The sequence below is a fragment of the Podarcis cretensis genome, assembly GCF_951804945.1.
Source record: "Podarcis cretensis genome assembly, chromosome: 10".
Lineage (NCBI taxonomy): Eukaryota > Metazoa > Chordata > Lepidosauria > Squamata > Lacertidae > Podarcis > Podarcis cretensis.
Window position 1 is genome coordinate 68,156,954 of NC_137179.1, and position 21,341 is coordinate 68,178,294.

The 21,341-nt window shown below is 42.7% G+C and overlaps 1 protein-coding gene and 1 long non-coding RNA gene across 2 annotated transcripts in view; both read right to left on the reverse strand.

The window, feature by feature from the left end:
- SLC2A13 (solute carrier family 2 member 13) overlaps positions 1-9,206 on the reverse strand; it is a 98,691-nt gene extending 89,485 nt beyond the window's left edge. Inside the window, exon 1 of the mRNA XM_079994218.1 lies at positions 8,277-9,206. Coding sequence (XP_079850344.1) covers positions 8,277-8,859 — 583 coding nt within the window. The 5' untranslated portion in view covers positions 8,860-9,206. The remainder of the gene's footprint in view (positions 1-8,276) is intronic.
- A 10,105-nt stretch (positions 9,207-19,311) lies between these two features.
- Positions 19,312-20,890, reverse strand: LOC307226045. The gene is made up of 3 exons (XR_013843289.1): positions 20,568-20,890; positions 20,409-20,488; positions 19,312-19,482 (listed from the first exon to the last, which is right to left on the reverse strand). It is a non-coding gene; the product is annotated as an uncharacterized lncRNA (long non-coding RNA).
- Between the last annotated feature and the right edge of the window lie 451 nt (positions 20,891-21,341).

Sequence of the window (21,341 nt, forward strand, 5' to 3'; positions counted from 1 at the left end):
TTTTCCGTTTTTCCAGGCGCTTCGCAAGACGAATTTCCCTATGGGCTTTTTCCCTTTCCCCCCTTTTTCTAAGCCGCTAAGCCGCTAATAGCCGCTTAGCCGCTAAGCCGCTAATAGCGCTAATCCGCTAATAGGGGTGCTTCGCAAGACGAAAAAACCGCAAGACGAAGAGACTCGCAGAATGAATTAATTTCGTCTTGCGAGGCACCACTGTACCTGGATCTGTGTTAGAGCCCTGCCTGTGCAAATTTCCTCAAAGTCAATCCTACTTTGTTCAATAGTTTGAAATACGTATGCCCAGGATTGCAACCTTCACCTTCAAGCAAGTGGTCTTCCTGCATACGTAATATCCTTGTACAGAGTCATGGCTGTCTAACATAATAATGAAAAAAACAAGTCACTTTTACAGTGATTTCTGTCAGGCATGGGCTTCACACATCAGCATAAGCAACTTGAATTTGGATTGATATCAAATGGGAAATAGTGTGCTCATTCACTATAACTTTTGAACTTTATGCTTCAAGAAGGTAATGTCTTGGGCCATTCGTAGCTACAATTATTTATATATCACACATACTGTAGAATTCTTAACTGGAGATGGCCATCACAAACCAGAACTCACTCAGCTGCTTCACTGGGTGAATCTGTTTTTCCAAGACGAGAGGGAGAGAATACCCTCAGTCAATGTGAGAGGCAGCACGCATCACACATTTAAGCTGCAGTTTGTTAAGGGTGCTAGGAATTGTAGCTTTGTAAGGGGTAAACTACAGTTTCCATGACTTGGGGGGAAGGGAAGAGAAATATGCTTTAAATGTAAAGCATTTTTTTACAGCATTCAGCAGTCAAACTTCACGGTTCTGCTTTACTAAAGGATAAATATTTCACTTCAAAAGTGGTCGTTCGGGGCATTAGAGTTTTCAGTGATTTTTAAAAAGCTGACATATTAGAAGGTTTCAGGCTGCTATACTTTCCAGTGTTCAAAGTATGTTAACTGTATGCAAAAACTTCAGCAACATCTACACAAGGAGGTCTGGCAAAAGCTAACTGAAATTGGAATTAAGAAACAAGCCTATATGGAAGTGTTTTATTTTTTTAATGCATACAACTCACTCAAGCGCAAACTTCTAGCATTTCTCCTCACTTGTCAGTGTGGAGGTTATAGAAAATGGATACAACATGCACTGTTCCTTAAACAAAAACATTAAACAGTAGTTTGTACCTGCATCCCATACAGTTATACTTTGTATTTTCAATGCAAAATTAGAAGCAAACTCACTACAATTTTTTCCTTTAAAGCTATTAAGCACTGATCTGTTGTTGGGGGGAAAGCATGGGCTGGATATTGTTATACAGCCATATTACTAAATCACAGGTATGTGGCTAGCTGATAGCCACATACCGGTATTTGTGTTGGAAACTCCTCAATATATAAGCCAAGTGCCAAATGGCTCCTTAAACCAGGTTTACAGTCACAAACGAACGTTTACACAGTTTGCAAACGGAATGCCTAGTTGCCATTTTGGGGCCAGACGGTTCGAAAGTTGTATTTTTCAATATGACTTTTTTGTTCCTGAAATTCATTCTGATTGTGCAGATAAAATATAACAGATATGTGTTGTTAGTGTGTGAAAATAGTCAAGATCCAAGGATCCCCAGGCACGCACCTCCAGATGGTGGAGATGTCAGGAGCCAGGATGGCACCCAGGCATCTTCACTTGGTCGCAGGTGGCTGATAGCCAGGTGCAAAATGTACCTGGCAAATTTTGAATGCTGGTGTATATACCAGTGGCAAGTAAGAACTTTTACCATACAACAAGGCAATAAACGTCTTATCGGCAAAGGCAGCTGGATTCTCTGTTTCTCCCCTTTCCATCAGAATTCCACAAAAGCACTGACACAGGTGTGCTGGCTATTAAATTTTGTGGACTTAATTGCAAAGCTGCTCTACTGAACAACAATCAACATGACAACATGAATTATAATGTCTAGCACTTTATACTAATCAACTGAATAGCAGTTATTTGGCATCAATTCAGTATCACCAACCATGTTCATATTGAGAGCAGTGGTGATAATTTAATAAGGTACCACTATTTAAGAGTATTTAACTCAGTTTTTAATACATCAAAACAAGAAACGATGTTGAAAGATAAAATATAAAATCAGTAAAGACAATAGCCTTGTCCAAAACATTAAGTCACAATACACACAAAATGAAAACTTCTACTAGTGCCCCAAAGCTCAAGAACACCGAAAAGATGAGCCAGTTTTCCTTATTGCTCTTTAGTGTTCCAACCTATTATGTCTAATCTGAACATACACTTATTGTTCAGCTATGTTTATTGGTTTTTTTACAGCCCTCAAAAAGTTATGTACTTAAGCCCCTTAGCTCCCTCTGATGGTCGATTTGACAATGAAAAAGTTAATTGTGATTTTTTTCAAGAACAGAAAAGAGGCCTTTAAATTTAGGGCACTCTAGATATTGTTGGATTCCCAAGTCCTATCAGTCCCAACCTGCATGGCCAATGGTAACTTAGTCTAACAACCTCTAAAGGTCTACAGGTTCTCATCTCTGCTTTAAATCTTGCTGCTGCTACTACTATTATTTTTAATTACCCACTCTTTAAAATAATGTCCCAGGTCGGGTTACATCAATTTTAAATTCTGTATTTAAAACAGTTCAAAACAAATTACAGTCACAGGAATACTTTATACTTGAAGTAGTCTTGGGTTATTTTCATTTGGTTGGTATGATTATGTTTTTTCCATTAGCTGTTGTGTTCAGCTTATCAGAACCTGAAAATAATTGATTAAGCCTTTCAGAGATGTTGCATTCCACCCAAGAATTGAACTAATTATCTTTCTCTACAAAGAACCCAGTTGACTTCCAAGTGACTTCCAAGCATCCTGCTACAAACTAGGTCCACTCCCGCTTGCTTTTATTAGGCACTTTTAAGACACCCTGCAGACTAAAGCAAGTTTTTAAAGTTCTTATCTTACCACCAGGGGGGGAAAAACAAAGCCTGCTGAAGGCTACACCTATAAACACGCAGACACCATCATTAAACTATTTCACCATTTTTCTAGACCATTTTACAACCAAGTAAATCACATCAGATACATTTGCTGAGCACCTAAGGCTGAAATCCGTTATTCACACTGAAGTGATTCCATCTGGTGACCTAGGACTACTGAATTAAATGGACTACTGTTTAAATCCATGCTATTCATGACTCAATGGGTAAATCTGGTTGAATCAAACAAATGAAGATGGGCAGCAAGCCAGGGTTTCACTCCCACTAAAGTGTAAGTGTTTGGACCAAAACCTGATAACTCAAACCTATTAAAAGAGATAACATGTTGATTAATTTTCCTTTACAAGACATGCAGAACACAGACTGACATACAGGTTAGTTAGTCTATGCAAATTATATCAATTTAAAAGTAGGTGCACATAAAAAGAGAAAAACAATAATGTTCATTTTTACTTTTAAGACTAATTGCCAAATTCCTTTTCTGCAGAGGGTTAGATCCAGTCTAACTGCACTTCAGTCCCAATAATTACAGTACCCAAAAGCTTTGTACAACCAACGAAGAGTCAAATATATGTACTTCAAGTGTAAACACACTAAATTATGAATTCCCAGAAATAAACACAGCTGAGCAGTATGAATAATTATGAATTATTACTCACGATTCATCAGCCTTATGCCAATACAATTACACTAACTTCTCAGAAGAAGTATTCTACAAACTCCTGTAATTGTTCAATGAATGGCTGAGAGCAGAGGCTCCCTCTATCTGTTTTCAAAAAGTTGCTGCTCTGTTTGAAAAGCACATCCCATGCTTCTGATAACAAAAGCTTGCAACAGTTCAGCTTCACAGATGCAAACTGTGAAAAGCAATGCAACAATGGTTCTCAACTAGCTGGTTCTGTCTCCCAACAAGAAATAAGCTTGAAGTATGAATCACAACTGAGCAAGTTATTAAAAAAAGGAGTGTAGTACACAATTATGTAATGAAAAACCAATGGCAAAAGAGACAAGTGTGATCTCATGTATTTGTAGTACTTGTTGATTACAAGGTTTAGTTCTCATTTATATTGTGAAAGGGTTAAAAAAATGGAAACAGACTCTGCCCACAGGATCCAATTCTAACAGACCACATTAGAGGAGACAAATGGAAGTAAGATTGAACTCAAAATATGTATGACAAAAAGAACAGCATAGTGCTGAATGATCTCCAAGAAAAGATGTAACTGAAGGAATGGGCTGAATCAGTGACAAAGTTTTCACACTGCAAACAGCCAGAAAAAAAGAAGATATACCAAGAGAAGAAAAGGTAAATACGGGCAGAATAACAAAAGCACACAACAAAACTGCAAACTTTTAAGATAGAGAAAAGAGGTTTCAACGATAGAGAGGCCAATAATAAGATAATATGTACTGTGAAGAATACAAAGTTGTGAACCTCTGGCTAATGCATTTCCAGGATATTCTTGCCATCTTGCCTTTGTCCAAGATTGAGAGTACCGAAGGTAGACACCTAGACATACTTATATAAGTGTGCTCTACTTAAATGAAATTCCAAATGAACTGTTCAAAAATGAGGTAGAAAAGGTGTGCGTGTTCCATTGTTAATAATTTGATCATCTGACCACCACTTATCACTAGGCTTTCTTCCTCAGCATTTTTCTACACAAATAGTAAGCTGTACAGGGCTGGTGCCTGGGTTAGAGAGTTATGGGGAAAAGAGAGTGGGAAGATCATATAGGCTTCCCTAAACTCCTTGCCAGGAGGACTGAATAAAAGTTCTACAAAAAAATATTCCTTCTACAAAAATGTATGCCACTACAGTGGTGCCTCGCAAGACGAAATTAATCCGTTCCGCGAGTCTCTTCGTCTTGCGGTTTTTTTGTCTTGCGAAGCACGACTATTAGCGGCTTAGCGGCTATTAACGGCTTAGCGGCTTTAAGAAAAAGGAAACAAACTCGCAAGAACTCGCAAGACGTTTCGTCTTGCGAAGCATGCCCATAGGGAAATTCGTCTTGCGGAACGACTCAAAAAACGGAAAACTCTTTCGTCTTGCGCGTTTTTCGTCTTGCGAGGCATTCGTCTTGCGAGGTACCACTGTAAATGCAAAATCCTACACACATCTATGCAGATGTCCCACATTATTCAATGAGACTTACTCTAAGGCAAGTTTGTATGGTTGCAATTTATGTGTTATCAACTGTTAAAGATTTTAGTAAGTTTATCTTCCAAGGTCAATTCATAAAGCAAGTTCTGGGAAAGCTCAACTTTCAGATACTGTGCATTATTGAACGATGGCATCATAAGAAACAGTAAGTTTCTACACATTAACTGTGGGATTGCTTTCCCAAATGTACAGATAAACAGTTGCTTTTCAGAGATGTGACGTTTCTCCCCACAATACCATTAGTTGCACCATCTGAATTTTAACTCAGGATCTTTTGAGCCGAGGTTAGCACTCCTGAACATCTTTCAAAAATATAAAGCACCGCTTTCAAGCTACAATATAATTGTATTTTGCCAGCTAGGCTACATTAAATATTCTATGCTAAAGAAAACACCATTGGCAGTGACAACAATGATCACCTTTAAAATGAATTCCTGACTTCCAAAAGGACAGTGAGAGAGGGCCACTTAACAGCACAAACCGTTCCCTTTGAGAACAGATAAACATAGGGCTTTTCTTTTAAAAAGACAATTACAATGATGATAAATAATAACGACTAACATCTTGAATAACTTCCTTCTTACATTAGAGTCAGGCTCTTCACTTGGCAGTAGACATTAAGAGCTGAAGTCTTAATTTCTAAAGTTATCCAGACTAGGCTAAAAGCAGTGGACAGATGAAAGGGGCGGTGTTGGGGAGAGCCATCTCTTCACTCTAAATGGAAAAACGCTGAGGTTACAAGGGTGCAAACCCCGAGCGGTTTGATAAAGTTACCTGTTCTGCACTGCACACACCACACAATTGGGGGGCCTTTTGAGGAAGAGGAGTTCTCTCCCCTAGCCCCACCAATACTACTCTCAAGAAAAGTTTGCTGTATGTTACAACCAGTGCTTTTTTTTTCTAGGGATACTCAAGGGCATGCAGTACAGGCATGTTTTTCTAGAAGAAAAGCCCTGGTTAAAAGTGTGGCACTTACTGTAGCCACTTTATGGTGAACACTGGCACCTTGTTTCTCTAAAACACTGGTTAAAACTGTGGCACTTACTGTAACCACTTTACGGCAAGCTCTGGCACCTTTTTTATGTCCCCACTGTGAAAGGACATGTGGATCCAGAATTGGCCTCATTGTAAAACCATGTGTATGGAAGACAATCTTACTCGGCTACAGGTGATCGCAAAGGAAGAAGAAAAGCACTGGTTAAAAGTGTGGCACTTACTGTAAGCACTTTGAGGTGAGCACTGCCACAGGCACCCTTTTCTCTAAGAAAAGCATTGGTTACAATAGCCGGAGGAACTCTACATATGTGCAAAGAAACTAGCTTTGGGGGGGGGGGGAGACTTAAAAGAGGCAAGCTGCAAAATTCCTGCACGAAACAGTCTCAGTCCACTTCCACTGAAACAAGCAGGCACGCAGATCTGTTGCAATGCCCCAAAGTGGAGCTGAAATAGGGGGGGTGGGGCAAGTGTGGTGTATGCAGTGCAGAACATAGTGATGTATGAAGTGAGAGCTGGACCATAAAGAAGGCTGATCGCCAAAGAATTGATGCTTTTGTATTATGGTGCTGGAGGAGACTCTTGAGAGTCCCATGGACTGCAAGAAGATCAAACCTCTCCATTCTGAAGGAAATCAGCCCTGAGTGCTCACTGGAAGGTCAGATCCTGAAGCTGAGGCTCCAATACTTTGGCTACCTCATGAGAAGAGAAGACTCCGTGGAAAAGACCCTGATGTTGGGAAAGATGGAGAAGGGGACAACAGAGGACGAGATGGTTGGACAGTGTTCTCGAAGCTACCAGCATGAGTTTGACCAAACTGCGGGAGGCAGTGGAAGACAGGAGTGCCTGGCGTGCTCTGGTCCATGGGGTCAAGAAGAGTCGGAAACGACTAAACGACTAAACAGCAACAACAACATGTGAATGAGTTAAGGACCACTGAGTTTTCCCAGTAGTGATGTACGTATGGAAGTGAGAGCTGGACCATAAAGAAGGCTGATCGCTGAAGAATTGATGCTTTTGAATAATGGTGCTGGAGGAGACTCTTGAGAGTCCCATGGACTGCAAGAAGATCAAACCTCTCCATTCTGAAGGAAATCAGCCCTGAGTGCTCACTGGAAGGTCAGATCCTGAAGCTGAGGCTCCAATACTTTGGAGAAGACTCCCTGGGAAAGACCCTGATGTTGGGAAAGATGGAGGGCACAAGGAGAAGGGGATGACAGAGGACGAGGCGTTTGGACAGTCTTCTCGAAGATACCAACATGAGTTTGACCAAACTGCGGGAGGCAGTGGAAGACAGGAGGGCCTGGCGTGCTCTGGTCCATGGGGTCAGGAAGAGTCAGACACGACTAAACAACAAGAAGTTCTCTTAGTTTGAGTAAGTCCTCCAATCCTACCCTGTTTCACAACATGCTAGGATGCTGTGGAATTCAATACATATTTAAGGCAGCACCTTAAAAGCCACCATTTAACAATCCTGCGAAGTTTTGAGTTGTGATATGTTAAGATACAAAGTTAAAGATGATAAATTGAAAGAGGGCAAGGATTTGCTGATTTGATTATGTAAATGGGAATACAAAAAGGGGAGGTGTGAGGAGGTCAAGGAAACAAGCTTCAAAGTTAGAAAAGGAATAATGGAATTTTTTCTTTTTTCTTTCTATTTTTATCTATCTTTTGCTTTTTGTATTTTTCTCTTTTCTGTTTTTTTTCCTTTTTCCGCTGTATTTTGTTATGACTCTGTAAAATCTTAATAAATATTTATATAAAAAAATAATCCTGCGAACAAGATAAACCCCCAAATAATATACCTGCTAATAGTCCATGGGGTCAGGAAGAGTCGGACACGACTAAACAACAACATTGGGGGTGCGCGGAGGATGCAAAAAAAAAAAAAAGATGACAGCAATGCTACAAGTTTTTTTCCAGGGGGAGCCTTCCCAACCTTGTGCCTCCAGCTGTTTTTGAACTACAACTCCCATCATCCCTGACTAGCAAGACCAGTGGCAAGGGATGATGGGAATTGTAGTCCAAAAACAGCTGGAGGCACAAGGTTGGGAAACACTGCTTAGGGGAGGGTGGCTTCTTACCTATGCCCAGCCCCACCACGAGGCGCCCGGCCAGCAGCGTCTCCTTGTCCTGCGCGGCCGCCAGCACGGCGGCCCCGGCCGTGAAGATGCCGCTGGCCAGCAGGATGCAGGCTCTCCGGCCGCACCAGCCGTTGAGGACGCCGCCCAGCAGCGCCGAGAGGGCGGCGGCGCCCACGGTGCTGGAGACCAGCAGCTCCTGCCAGAAGGCGTCCAGGTGGAGCTCCTTCTTGAGCAGCAGCAGCGCCCCGGACACCACGCCCGTGTCGTAGCCGAAGAGGAAGCCGCCCAGCGCCGAGAAGACCGACGCCACGTACACGAAGCCGGGCGTCTCGTCCCGCTGGAACTGCCGACGGGCCGCCCGCTCCAAGTCCGAGCAGCCGCCGCCGCCGCCGGACGCTTGGCTGTGGAGGCTGGAGCACGACTCGGCGGCGGCCAGTAGGCTCCTCTCGCCCAGGCTAGCCGAGCCCTCGGCGGCGGCGGCGGGTGCCGGCTGCTGCTGCTGCTGCTGCTGCCGTCGGCGCTTCTCCCCCATCAGGTTGCTGAGGCTCTTCAGGGTATATTCCACATTGGCCTTGCGGGACATGGGGCAGCCGGCGCCGCCAGCCCTCTTCGGCGGCCTCGGCTGGCGGGCGCGGGAAGAAGCGCCCTGAGGGAAAAGCCCCGCTCGGGATGGCGGGCGGCGGCTCAGTGCGCGACTCGCTGCCGAGGCGCCTCGCTGCTGCTGCGGCTGCAGCCGCCTCTCATCCTCCTCCTCCTCCTCTTCTTCGCTCGCTGAGGCGAAGGAGCGCCGCTTGCCCTCGTCGCCGCCGCCTCACGCCCACCGGGGCCTCGAGCGAGGGAAGGAGCCAAGAGGAGCGAGCTGCCACCTCAGCCCGTGACTGGCCCAGCGAGGAAGCGAGCGAGGCGGCCATGAGGCGGGGCGAAGGGCGGGAGAAAGGGCGGGTCTTTTGTGTGTATCCGCCCTCCTCTTTTTATTATGATGATTATTATGATTTTTTTAACATTCTTTCCCTCAGGAAAATAAATAAATATCCCTTTCCCGTCGTCGTCGTCGTCGTCCCCGCCGCCTCGCAAGCGCGGGGAAGGCGTATTTTGAGCACGCGCGTAGTGGTCGCTGAGGGGGAGAAATGGCCCGGCCTGCTCCCTCAGGGGTCCGCGTGGGGCTTTGAAATCCGGGGCAGGGATCGCCCACGCGTCACGGGATCCCGCCCCTGGAACTCACTCAATAGGGCTGGGGTGGGGGGGGGGGAATCAGGACCCCCGCTCTGTAGGAGGGGCCCAAATGCCAGCACATTTTGAAGCATTCTTTTCTTAAAAAAATAATAATATTTATTTGGTTTTTCAGATTGGTCACATATCCAACATGCAACATAAAAACAAGATTCCAAGGAATCTCCTCCCTTTTGTGGGCCCTATTGGCAATCATTTCCTCCTGCATCTTTTATAAGAATCCAAAACTGTTGTGTCCAAAATTCACCATTAAAGTACAAGTGATACTCGGATTCAGGGGTCGTCAAACTTTTTCAGCAGGGGGCCGGACCATTGTCCTTCAGACCTTGTGGGGGGCCAGACTATATTTTGAAGGAAGAAAACGAACTAATTCTGTGCCCCACAAATATCCTAGAGATGCATTTTAAATAAAAGGACACATTCTGCTCATGTAAAAACATGCTGATTCCCGGACCGTCCGGATTGAGAAGGCGATTGGGCCTGATCCGCATAGCTGTCAATGTTTCCCTTTTTTTAAGGGAAATTCCCTTATTCCAAATAGGATTCCACGCAAGAAAAGGGAAAAGTTGACAGCTATGCGGATCCAGCCCCCGGGCCTTCGTTTGCCTGCCCATGTTCCAATACTACTAACAATTTTAACTGTTTACAATGGTCTTTTAAGATAAGTTATCAATTTCCCCCATTCCTTGTTAAAATTTTGGTCTTCCTGATTTCTGGTTCTTCCGGTCATTTGGGCCATTTCAGCATAATCCATCAACTTGATCTGCCATTCTTCTCTGGTAGGGACTTTATTCTTTCTATCTCTGGGCCAATAACATCTGCGCAGTTGTGGTCGCATACATAAATAGTCTTTTCTGCTCCCATGGGATTTTGGCGCCTAGAATTCCTAAAAGGAAGGCTTTGGGTTGGTTTTTTTTTAGAAAAGGTTATTTTAAACATTTTTTTCAACTCATTATATGTCACATTTTGTAGCATCCATCCCGCACCCTCCCAACATTTCTCCCACGAAAATAGGGATGTCCTATTCCATCATCATCATCATCATCATCATTTATTTTATTTATACCCCACTCATCCAACCGAGTTGCCCCAGGCCATTGTAGTCGGCTTCCAATGTATATTAAAGACATCATAAAACATTGAAATCTTCCCCGTGCAGCGCTGCCTTCAGATTTCTTCTAAAGGTTGTGTATAGTTCCTTATCTCCTTGGCTTGGGGGTTGCATAACTCCATACAGTCCAACATTTCTCCAATGAAAATGGGGATGTCCTCTTAATAATAATAATAATAATAATAATAAATAAGTGCTCTTTTTCTAGAAAAAGAGGTGCTGGAACTCACCATTAGCACTTCCCTTGTTCTCTTATAATGGCTATAGTGCACATGATCTGAGAGATGTCGGGACTGAGTTCCGGTGAGTTCCAGCTGAAATAATGATAATAATAATAATAATAATAATAATAATAATAATTTATTATTTGTACCCCGCCCATCTGGCTGGGTTTCCCCAGCCACTCTGGGCGGCTTCCAACAAAGATGAAAGATACACTAAAATGTCACATATTAAAAACTTCCCTGAACAGGGCTGCCTTCAGATGTCTTCTGAATGTCAGATAGATGTTTATCGCTTTGACATCTGATGGGAGGGCGTTCCACAGGGCGGGCACCACTACCGAGAAGGCCCTCTTTCTGGTTCCCTGTAACTTGGCCTCTCGCAGTGAGGGAACCGCCAGAAGGCCCTCGGAGCTGGACCTCAGTGTCCGGGCAGAACGATAAAAGGCCTAATAATAATAATAATATTATTTATACCCCAGCCACTCTAGGTGACTTCCAATATATATAAAAACATAATAAAACATTAAATATTTTTTTAAAAGCTTTCCTATACTGGGCTGCCTTCTGACAAGACAGAAGTACTGTTTTTGGGGGACAGGAGGCGGGCAGGTGTGGAGGATTCCCTGGTCCTGAATGGGGTAACTGTGCCCCTGAAGGACCAGGTGCGCAGCCTGGGAGTCATTTTGGACTCACAGCTGTCCATGGAGGCGCAGGTTAACTCTGTGTCCAGGGCAGCTGTCTACCAGCTCCACCTGGTACGCAGGCTAAGACCCTACCTCCCCGCGGACTGTCTCGCCAGAGTGGTGCATGCTCTGGTTATCTCACGCTTGGACTACTGCAACGCGCTCTACGTGGGGCTACCTTTGAAGGTGACCCGGAAACTGCAATTAATCCAGAATGCGGCAGCTAGACTGGTGACTGGGAGTGGCCGCTGGGACCACATAACACCGGTTCTGAGAGATCTGCACTGGCTCCCAGTACGTTTCCGAGCACGATTCAAAGTGTTGGTGCTGACCTTTAAAGCCCTAAACGGCCTCGGTCCTGTATACCTGAAGGAGCATCTCCACCCCCATCGTTCAGCCCGGACACTGAGATCCAGCGCCGAGGGCCTTCTGGCGGTTCCCTCATTGCGAGAAGTGAGGCTACAGGGAACCAGGCAGAGGGCCTTCTTGGTGGTGGCACCCGCCCTGTGGAACGCCCTCCCATCAGATGTCAAAGAGATAAAGAATTACCTGACATTCAGAAGACATCTTAAGGCAGCCCTGTTCAGAGAAGTTTTTAATATGTAATGCTGTACTGTTTTTAACACTGATTGGGAGCCGCCCAGAGTGGCTGGGGAAACTCAGCCAGATGGGCGGGGTATAAATAATAAATAATAATAATAATAATTATTATTATTATTATTATTATTATTATTATAAAGGTTGCATAGTTACTTATTCTGGAAAACAGGGATGTGGGAGGGGCTGTCATTCTGATCTGCTTGTGCAAATCGTATATGGAGGATCGTAGAGTTGGAAGGGGCTATGAGGGTCATCTAGTCCAGCCCCATGCAATGCAGGAATCTTTTGCCCAACATGGGGCTCGAACCCACAACACTCGGGTTAAGGGTCTTGACCTCTGCCAACTGAGCTATGCAGGCCTTAGGATAGTCTATGTCTGGTCTTTATTAAGCATCTGTGCTGATTTGTTTCCTGGAGGGCTTATACAACCATGAGGTCTCATCCTGATTTCCTTGCAGGTTGCTGTTCAATTATTTTTAAAAAAATCTTCATTCCACACTTTCCGGTGTGTTTCCCCTTTGCTATGCTAACCCCCAAAAGCCACTTTTGTTTTAAGATGCTAATGCAACAGAGCACTTTGATCCACTAACTGTGCAACCCTAAATTTCCAGTATGTGCTGAAATCCCTCCCGTAAAATAGTGGCTCCAAAGTGAAGTAAAATGTTAAAGAAGGGCTTCCAGAAGACTGTTAAGCCCAGAGACTGAAATTACCTAACTGCACTAGGGACAGCAGCTTGAACCACCAAAATGAAGATTGCAATTACTATTGAGTAAATATGAACCAGATCAGGCTGCAAAATGGCAATCCCATTCACTTTGACAGCTTGAGTAATTTGTGGTAAATCTCACTGAGTACAGAAATTGCAGTAGGACAGGTATCTGAAACTTGGCCTTCAGACACAATATTTCCAACTGCAGCTTCCATCACCCCTCACCATCTCACACACTGGTTGGGGCTGATGCAAGTTGCAATCCAGCAACATCTGGAGGGCTGTAGGTTCGCCATCCCTGCAGTAGAAAATTTGTTCCATTGCACACTCTCTTGGAATTCAGTAGGACTTGCTTTTGAGTAGATTTTTGTTTTGTTTATAAAAATATATACAGTGGTACCTCAGGTTAAGTACTTAATTCGTTCCAGAGGTCCATTCTTAACCTGAAACTATTCTTAACCTGAAGCACCACTTTAGCTAATGGGGCCTCCTGCTGCCGCCATGCCACCGGAGCACGATTTCTGTTCTCATCCTGAAGCAAAGTGCTTAACCTGAAGCACTATTTCTGGGTTAGCGGAGTCTGTAACCTGAAGCGTATGTAACCTGAAGCGTATGTAACCCAAGGTACCACTGTATATTCACGCAGCACACTTTCACAAAGCGTCAGGGCAGTGCACAACAGCATAAAACATTTTTCATGCAGCTTGAAGCGATGGTTAAAATGGCTGGCTGCTTAAGGGACGTTTTAAACAACTGCATAGGCTCGTTGACATAAAGAAAAGTAATCAAGAGATTCTTGAAAGTCAAAAGTGAGGATGCACAGTTAGGCCTCAGATTTTAGAACCCCAAATTCTTCAAAGGTGGGGATGGAAGTCTTGTGTAGAACTCTAGTGGATGCAACTCACTGAGTGGATAGATCTTCCCTTACCAGTTAGAAAGTCTTTCTTTCTTTCTTTCTTTCTTTCTTTCTTTCTTTCTTTCTTTCCTGCCTCTGCTTCCTCCCTTCCCCATCCCTATTGTGCTTCCAGATGAGGACCAAATAATGCAAACACATAATTCAGATACAGAAAACAAGCTGTTGTCAACAGTTTTTTTTAAAAAAACTTTGTTTTTCCCCAGCAGAAACGGTAAATCCAGATTAAATGAGAAAAAATATGGCATTTTAACACCAGTGACATGCAGGTGCAATAGAACTTGCTTCTGAATAGAGAATTGCTGGGTTAAAATATAAGGCAAATGGCATTGGTTCTACTTAACTGGTTTTGAACCTGTCTAGCTGGTTTTCTCTCATGTAGCCAGACTCCCCCCCCCCCCTTAACTCATTAGCTTGGAAGCTAAGCATGCAAATGGCCCATGGGCAGGATTTTTTCAGTGGGAAAGAGGACAATTTCCAACTCATTTTCTTAGGAGGGTTGCAAAAATGCTCCTTATCTTTATAACAACGAATTAAACCAACAAAGCCTCAGTTGAGTGTCTTTTCATTTAAAATTGCTTTTGCTTCATCCAGCTCTGTTAAACAAACCTTCCAGGTTCACGTTCTCTCTCACTTTTAGACATTTTTAATTGGATGGCTTATGAAAGCATGTTTGATATACGCCCTAGTCTGAAAATTAACAGGATGCTAAGAAAATAAAGAGGCCAGTCAGTGAAAATTTTAAAATAATAGATCTCTTTGTTTCCCAAAAACTTTTTCAAATCTTCATTCTGCAATAAAAACATAGTGATGAAATAATATGGAATAAAACGTGGAGCAGGATGAAATACAACCCAGTTGTATGGATGTAAATCTCAGAATGCTCAATGGGACTTATTCCTAAGAAAGTATGCATATTATCTATCAATCTATCTAAGTGCCACCTCTGTACGTGGCACAGAAATGTTAATGCATTTAAGGAGAATAGACAAAAGGGAAACAACAGAGAATGAGGGGGGACAGAGGCAGGGGTAAACAAAAGAAGATGCAATGACATTCTGAGGCTTTAAATTATATGTCCGCAACTCTCTGAAAGTAGTACGGATAGGATCAATATGCCTCCTAGTGGTTGAAAAATTAGGCTTAACAAATAAAAAATATATCGTATAAGGCCTGGTTCTATTCTTTCCAGAACAAGGCTTTTTGTTTTGTTGGGTTTTTAAATAACAAAACTGTCATCCCTGCCAACTACATCCCTGATTCTTATATACAGAGGACAGTTCACTCAGCTCAGAATGTTTTCTGAACGCATTGCAAGGGACAAGTATTCCCAGGTTCTGCATTGCACCCCATTCCAATGTGTGTTTATTCAGAAGCAAGTCCTCTTGATTTCACTGGGACTTCTTCTTCTTCTTCTTCTTCTTCTTCTTCTTCTTCTTCTTCTTCTTCTTCTTCTTCTTTGATCACTCGTAGCCAGGTAAGATTGTCTTCCATAAACATGGTTTTAAAAATGAGTCCGTAAGTGACGGTGGAGGCTGATTCTGGATCCACACGTCCTTCCACAGTGGAGACATTGATCACGGTGTGGATTTGCCAAGCGTGCCTTCCTCTTAGCACATTTCTCCCTTGCGTCATGAGTTCGAGTGTCTTCAAAGCCCATGACACCTTTGGTAAAGGCTGTTCTCCATTTGAAGTGCTCACAGGCAAGTGTTTCCCAATTGTTGGTGTTTATATTACATTTTTTAAGATTTGCCTTGAGACAGTCTTTAAACCTCTTTTGTTGACTACCAGTATTACGCTTTCCATTTTTAAGTTTGGAATAGAGTAGTTGCTTTGGAAGACAATCATCAGGCATCCGCACAACATGACCAGTCCAACGAAGTAGATGTTGAAGAATCATTGCTTCAATACTGGTGATCTTTGCTTCTTCCAGTACACTAGTAATTAGTTCACCTGTCTTCACAAGTAATGTGTAAAATTTTTCGGAGACACCACTGATGGAATCTTTCGAGGAATTGGAGATGGTGTTTATAAGTGGTGCATGTTTCACAAGCATACAGTAAGGTTGGTAGTACAATAGGTTTGTAAGCAAACATTTTGTTTCCTTGCAAATGTCCCAGTCCTCAAACACTCCGCACTTCAATTGGGAGAAAGCCGCACTTGCAGAGCTCAGGTGATGCTGGATTTCGGCATCAATCCATACTACCCTGAACATGCCCGATCTGGTCTGATCTTGGGGACTTATTCCCAGCTAAGTAGGAATACGCATTTCACTTGCCTCCTGGTTACGTAAGTTATCTGCGTAGTATTGCGTAAGCTTATAAGGAAGTAGACACCTTATGCATCAGATGGCAAATACATGACCGTACCTGTTATGTATTCGGTGGCCTGTGTTTGCCTGAGCTTGAGTCTGCACTAAGGATTCTGAGCCCCTGTGTTCTGATTCGATACATGATATCCAATCAGAGAACAATTCAGGATTGGGGCCCTTAGACCCCGAATTATGATTTGCAGCTTGGAAGTTTAGATAGCCAATCACGTTGGGAGTGGGAGTGGCTCAGGCCTTCAGAAATGTATATAAGCAGTTGCTTTGCCCCTGTTGTCTAGTTCTGTTAGCTCAATAAAGGTTCTTGCTGTTATCACTGTGTCTTGCCTCGTGGGAACCCACCTACACTTCAGAACCTATCATGGTAGATTTTTAAGAACATAAGAAGAACCTGATGGATCTGGCTAATTGTCCAACTAGTCCCAGCACCCTGTTTTTACAACCAGATACCTATGGAAGCTCAAAAGTAATACTAAGGAAAGCGTGTTCGCCTTCATGGAGAGCACGTGTTGCGGTGGGGGTCTAGCAAGACGCCCCCTCTAGGTTTCTGGGTGGAACTGTTTAGATGGCCATAACTGATTGGGCCAAGTTGGGTTGTTGGGGAGAAATTTGATGTTATCATTTAGAGGGTTGGCACAAAGGTTATATATACTTGGCACACAGCTTTTTTCAGTCTCTTGCTGCGTGCATCGGATCACCCGCCCACCCTCCCTAATTTAGGGCTGTTGTTTTTGACATTGCTATGCCTGTCATGGGGTCGTCTGCTCTTGGGGCAGGGGCCTGGTAGGAATTTTGTCCATTTGGCAGATTGGCTGGTGCCATTTGGTTTTTGCCTACTGCGTAGCAAATTGTCACAACTTGTAAGGTTGCAGTTAGGCATTGGTTAAAATTTGGTTGGTGGAGGGGTAAGGGTTGGCTGTGCCTGCCCCTCCAATGCTGCTGCTGCAAAGGAATTCTGCTAAAGGAATTCAGGGGCTCGCCATGCTTTTGTCCGTATCCCTGGCAAGGGGCTAGGGCCGTGCAACCCCCTGGGAGCATGCGGGGAAGGGTGACGGTATGGTGCCCAGTCCCATTCTCTCCCCAATATTGCTTTTCCTTACTGACTTTCACTGGAATCTAGAAGTCAGTTCTGTCCCGGGGCGGGGACAGATAGTCTTAACCAATGCCTAAGCAACCACTCACATTATGTATTTTAATAAAGTTGTGGCCAAAATTATGCCAAAAACCTTAAACAAAAATTCTTTGTGAATTGTGATTCATTTAGGGTGGTGACTTGGGGACCTTGACACGCAAAAACAGCATTCTTCCCTTGTGATTCCCAGCAAATGGTATTCAGAGGCACACTGCCTCCATCATGGCTAGTAGTCGCTGATTGCCATATCCCCCACAATTAGTCTTATAGCTGCATATGTCAAGGCTACCTTCATTTATTTGATTGGCGTACAATGATTAAGATAAATGTAGAACCATGCATGCGAATATCTTAATAAAAGTCTTTAAATTCCAAGACTTAAGAGAGAGAAATCCCCATGCGTCTTGATTCCCAAAGTCAAAGGGTCTTGGGTTCCATCCAGTAGACTTTTGACACATGTTAGATAGCACAATTATAGCAAAACAGATTCCCCCACTGCTAGATTTGATAGCGGTCTCTAAAATCAAGATGATGGCTTGGAAGATGATGCTCTCTGACTGTGAGATTTGTTACCTGTCTCTTAATCAGTTCTTGTGTCCAATTTTACACGAGGAGGAGAGTTTGGGAGGAACTTTAACTGGGCAAGTGAGCGCCACTGTAATGTGATAACAGCAACAACTTATCTCAGAGAAGACGACTTTCTTGCAGCTGCACCCACAAGTTTCTAAACAGGTAAAAATGATTCCTTTTAAAATATGCAAGCTTTCAAGTTTCTGCTAAACAACTAACAGTAATGATTTTATACTTCACAATTAGTGCCCCAATTAGTTGCTAATTAGGAGGAGGACTAATAGGCAGACATACTTTCAAAAGCCAATTAAAAAACAACAACAAAGTTCATTGCGGAAGCAATTTCAATGATAGTAAAGGCTCTTTAGTCAAGGCTGCCTTAGCCAAGCAAGCATGCTGCAGTCACTGAAGTAGATCACAAAAGAAAGATAAAAATGCAGGCATTCCTGAAATATACTCAGAGTTGAGAGTGGATGTCATGCTCTTTATTCAGCTCATAGGGAATATTGGTGAGGAGGAATGAAAGTTTCCCCAAAGTATCTGCTTTATATACATTATTTACACAATGGGCTGCACGTGATTGGCTAATTCCGGAATTCTCCTGTAGGCCAATCAGGTTGTGGATTCACTTCCATCTGGAGCTGGATTGGGTGGCTCCTGCAGACCAATCATACTGCTGCATTGTTCTAGGACCAATCAGACTGCTGCATTTTGGATCCTATTGTTCCAGGACCAATCAGACTGCTGCATTTTGGATCCTATTCAACTCAGTACATAACAATTCCTTACTTAATTTTCTTCTCCATTCATCCTCCACCGGATCAATGGATACAACTGCAATAGGTTCTTGGTTGTGTTGGATGTGTTCGCCCAGAATATGGTCTCAAGGTACATGAGGCCATGTAGTTTTTGTCTATTACTCTTTTAGCATTTCAGCCAATAAAAAAAGTAGATACTTACAAGGGTTTTTTTCCCCACTTGTGAAGAAATAGTCCATCAGCGATCATTATAGCAGCATCATTGACTTAGAAAGACCGTAAGAAATTAATCTAAAATAGATCCCATGAAACAATTTAGATTCTCAGTGTTTCTGTTAGTTCTTTAATCCTTTGTTTATGAGTTAGCATTGCTGAAGATCACAGGGTATATCACTGCTCATTTTTAATTTCCGATATTTTTGTTATGTAGTGCTGAGAGACCATTATTTTAATCTCAGGAAGGACCTCTGCCTCTATTCCAAAAATTCTAGTTCCTTTTTTTTTTTAAGCACAGTCTTTCAAAAGGATTAAAGCATGTCATTCCTACGAAGGTAAAAATAGTAATGTTTATTCTATTCAGCTGGCACCACAGGATTAGCAAACAATTTATTGCTGTTATTATACTTAACATCTCTAAAATAATAAAGTAATAAATATGAAAAACATATCATAGATACCCACAGAGAGCTTTTTGTCTGTACATGTGGAAAACAGAGGGGATTGCATTTCAGAGCCATGGATTATTGTGATGATGTACAATAAAGGATAACACAAACCTTTTAGCACATTGCTTCTCGACCAGCCTTCAAGGAAAAGGGGGGCAAAGCCATTCTTCCCTGTGGTGTGATACAAACATAGCCCTGTATTCCAAGAAAGAATTATTTTGTTGGATTTTAGGTTTTGAGCACATTTTGATTGGGTTGCGGTTTTTCTTCTTAGCAAACTGTATCTGATGGAAAGAATGGAAAGGGAAATAAAAAGTCAAAACTGAAGATTTTTTTTAAAAAAGTTTATATCATGACAAATAACATAGTAGAACAGCACTCTAATTTATAATAATAATAATAATAATAATAATTTATTATTTATACCCCGCCCATCTGGCTGGGCCTCCCCAGCCACTCTGGGCGGCTTCCATAGAAAGCAAAAATACAATAAAATATCACACGTTATTTACGTGGACACCCCATTTTTACTGGCCCATCCACTGTACTTTTTGCAGTAGCCTGAAACAAACTAGTAAAGCTTTTCCTGACACAGATGAAAGAAGTGGGGAAAGTTTGTCCTAGTTTATATTTGTGTAGGATACTGTTGAAGGCATAAGAGCAGTGCCATCAAATGAATGAATGAATGACAAGTTCTGCCTGTATAGAAGCTGCAATCCTATATCTGTTACGTACTGAAGTTCTCACCCTGGGCCAGCAGGGGGATACTGTAGATAGTTTTCACTCAGGTCCACATATGCAAATAAGGAATTGAAAGTGACGTTCAGTGATTGGATAAGGTAAAGGTAAAGAGACCCCTGACCATTAGGTCCAGTCGTGACCGACTCTGGGGTTGAGGCGCTAATCTCACTTTATTGGCCGAGAGAGCCGGCGTACAGCTTCCAGATCATGTGGCCAGCATGACTAAGCCAATTCTGGCGAACCAGAGCAGCGCATGGAAACGCTGTTTACCTTCCCACCGGAGCAGTACCTATTTATCTACTTGCACTTTGATGTGCTTTCGAACTGCTAGGTTGGCAGGAGCTAGGACCGAGCAACAGGAGCTCACCCCGTCGCAGGGATTCGAACTGCCGACCATCTGATCGGCAAGTCCTAGGGTCTGTGGTTTAACCCACAGCGCCACCCGCGTCCCTAGTGATTGGATAGTTACAGAAAATTGTTACTGTTGCCTTGTAGTTGGGTTATATATAAGCAGGTTGGCTGAATCCTTCAGCTCAGTTCTGTTCTGGCCTGTGAATAAACAAGAGGTGTTTGAAGAATCGCTGTGTCGTCTGATATGTTCACCCACAACTTAACAATATCCACTTACCTGGGAGTAAGAATGCACAGGATTGGACTAACAGTGTCCTTTTCTCAGGTGATCTGTCCCTGGGAATTAAAGCATGCAATGAAGGAGATTTTTATGGGATTCAGCAAGTCACAGGAACAAGGAGGATGAGTAAAGAAGGCCTTGTTAGGTTCAGTAGTTAAGGCCATAACAAGACATTTCTCCACCTTCCTTGGTTTTGATGACACACAATTAGGCTCAGTGCCACCTATGTAAGATGGGTGCAAAAATACCTCTTTAAAATATACCCCATCAATAATGGGCTGGTTAAACCAAGTGTGGGACATGGCATCGGCAGTTAAACCAATGATGTATGAATGCATGAGCGAAGAGAGAGAATATGTTTATAGGAAATTGCCTTATTTTTGACACAATAAAAGTTCATGGCAGCCGTATGCTACCATTCAACCACTTTTTAAAAAAATAAATAAATTGTTATTTGATTTTCAAAAATATAAACATACACCAAAAACCAATTCAGAATCCAAATATTGAGATTACTCTGAATCTCCTGACTTCCATCCATCCCTTCCACGGGTCATATTGATAATATTTTCAACCGCATATCAATACTTCTCCAATTTTTTGTCTTTCTAAATTATCCATACATTCTGTTACATTACAAGTGTGGTTAAAATCCTGCCAATGTTTAAACTTGCTTACAATGATCTTGTATATAAATTATAAACTTTCCCCATTCTTTTTTTAAAGTTCTTGTCTTCATTTCTGAGCTTCCCAGTTAATTTTTCCATTTTG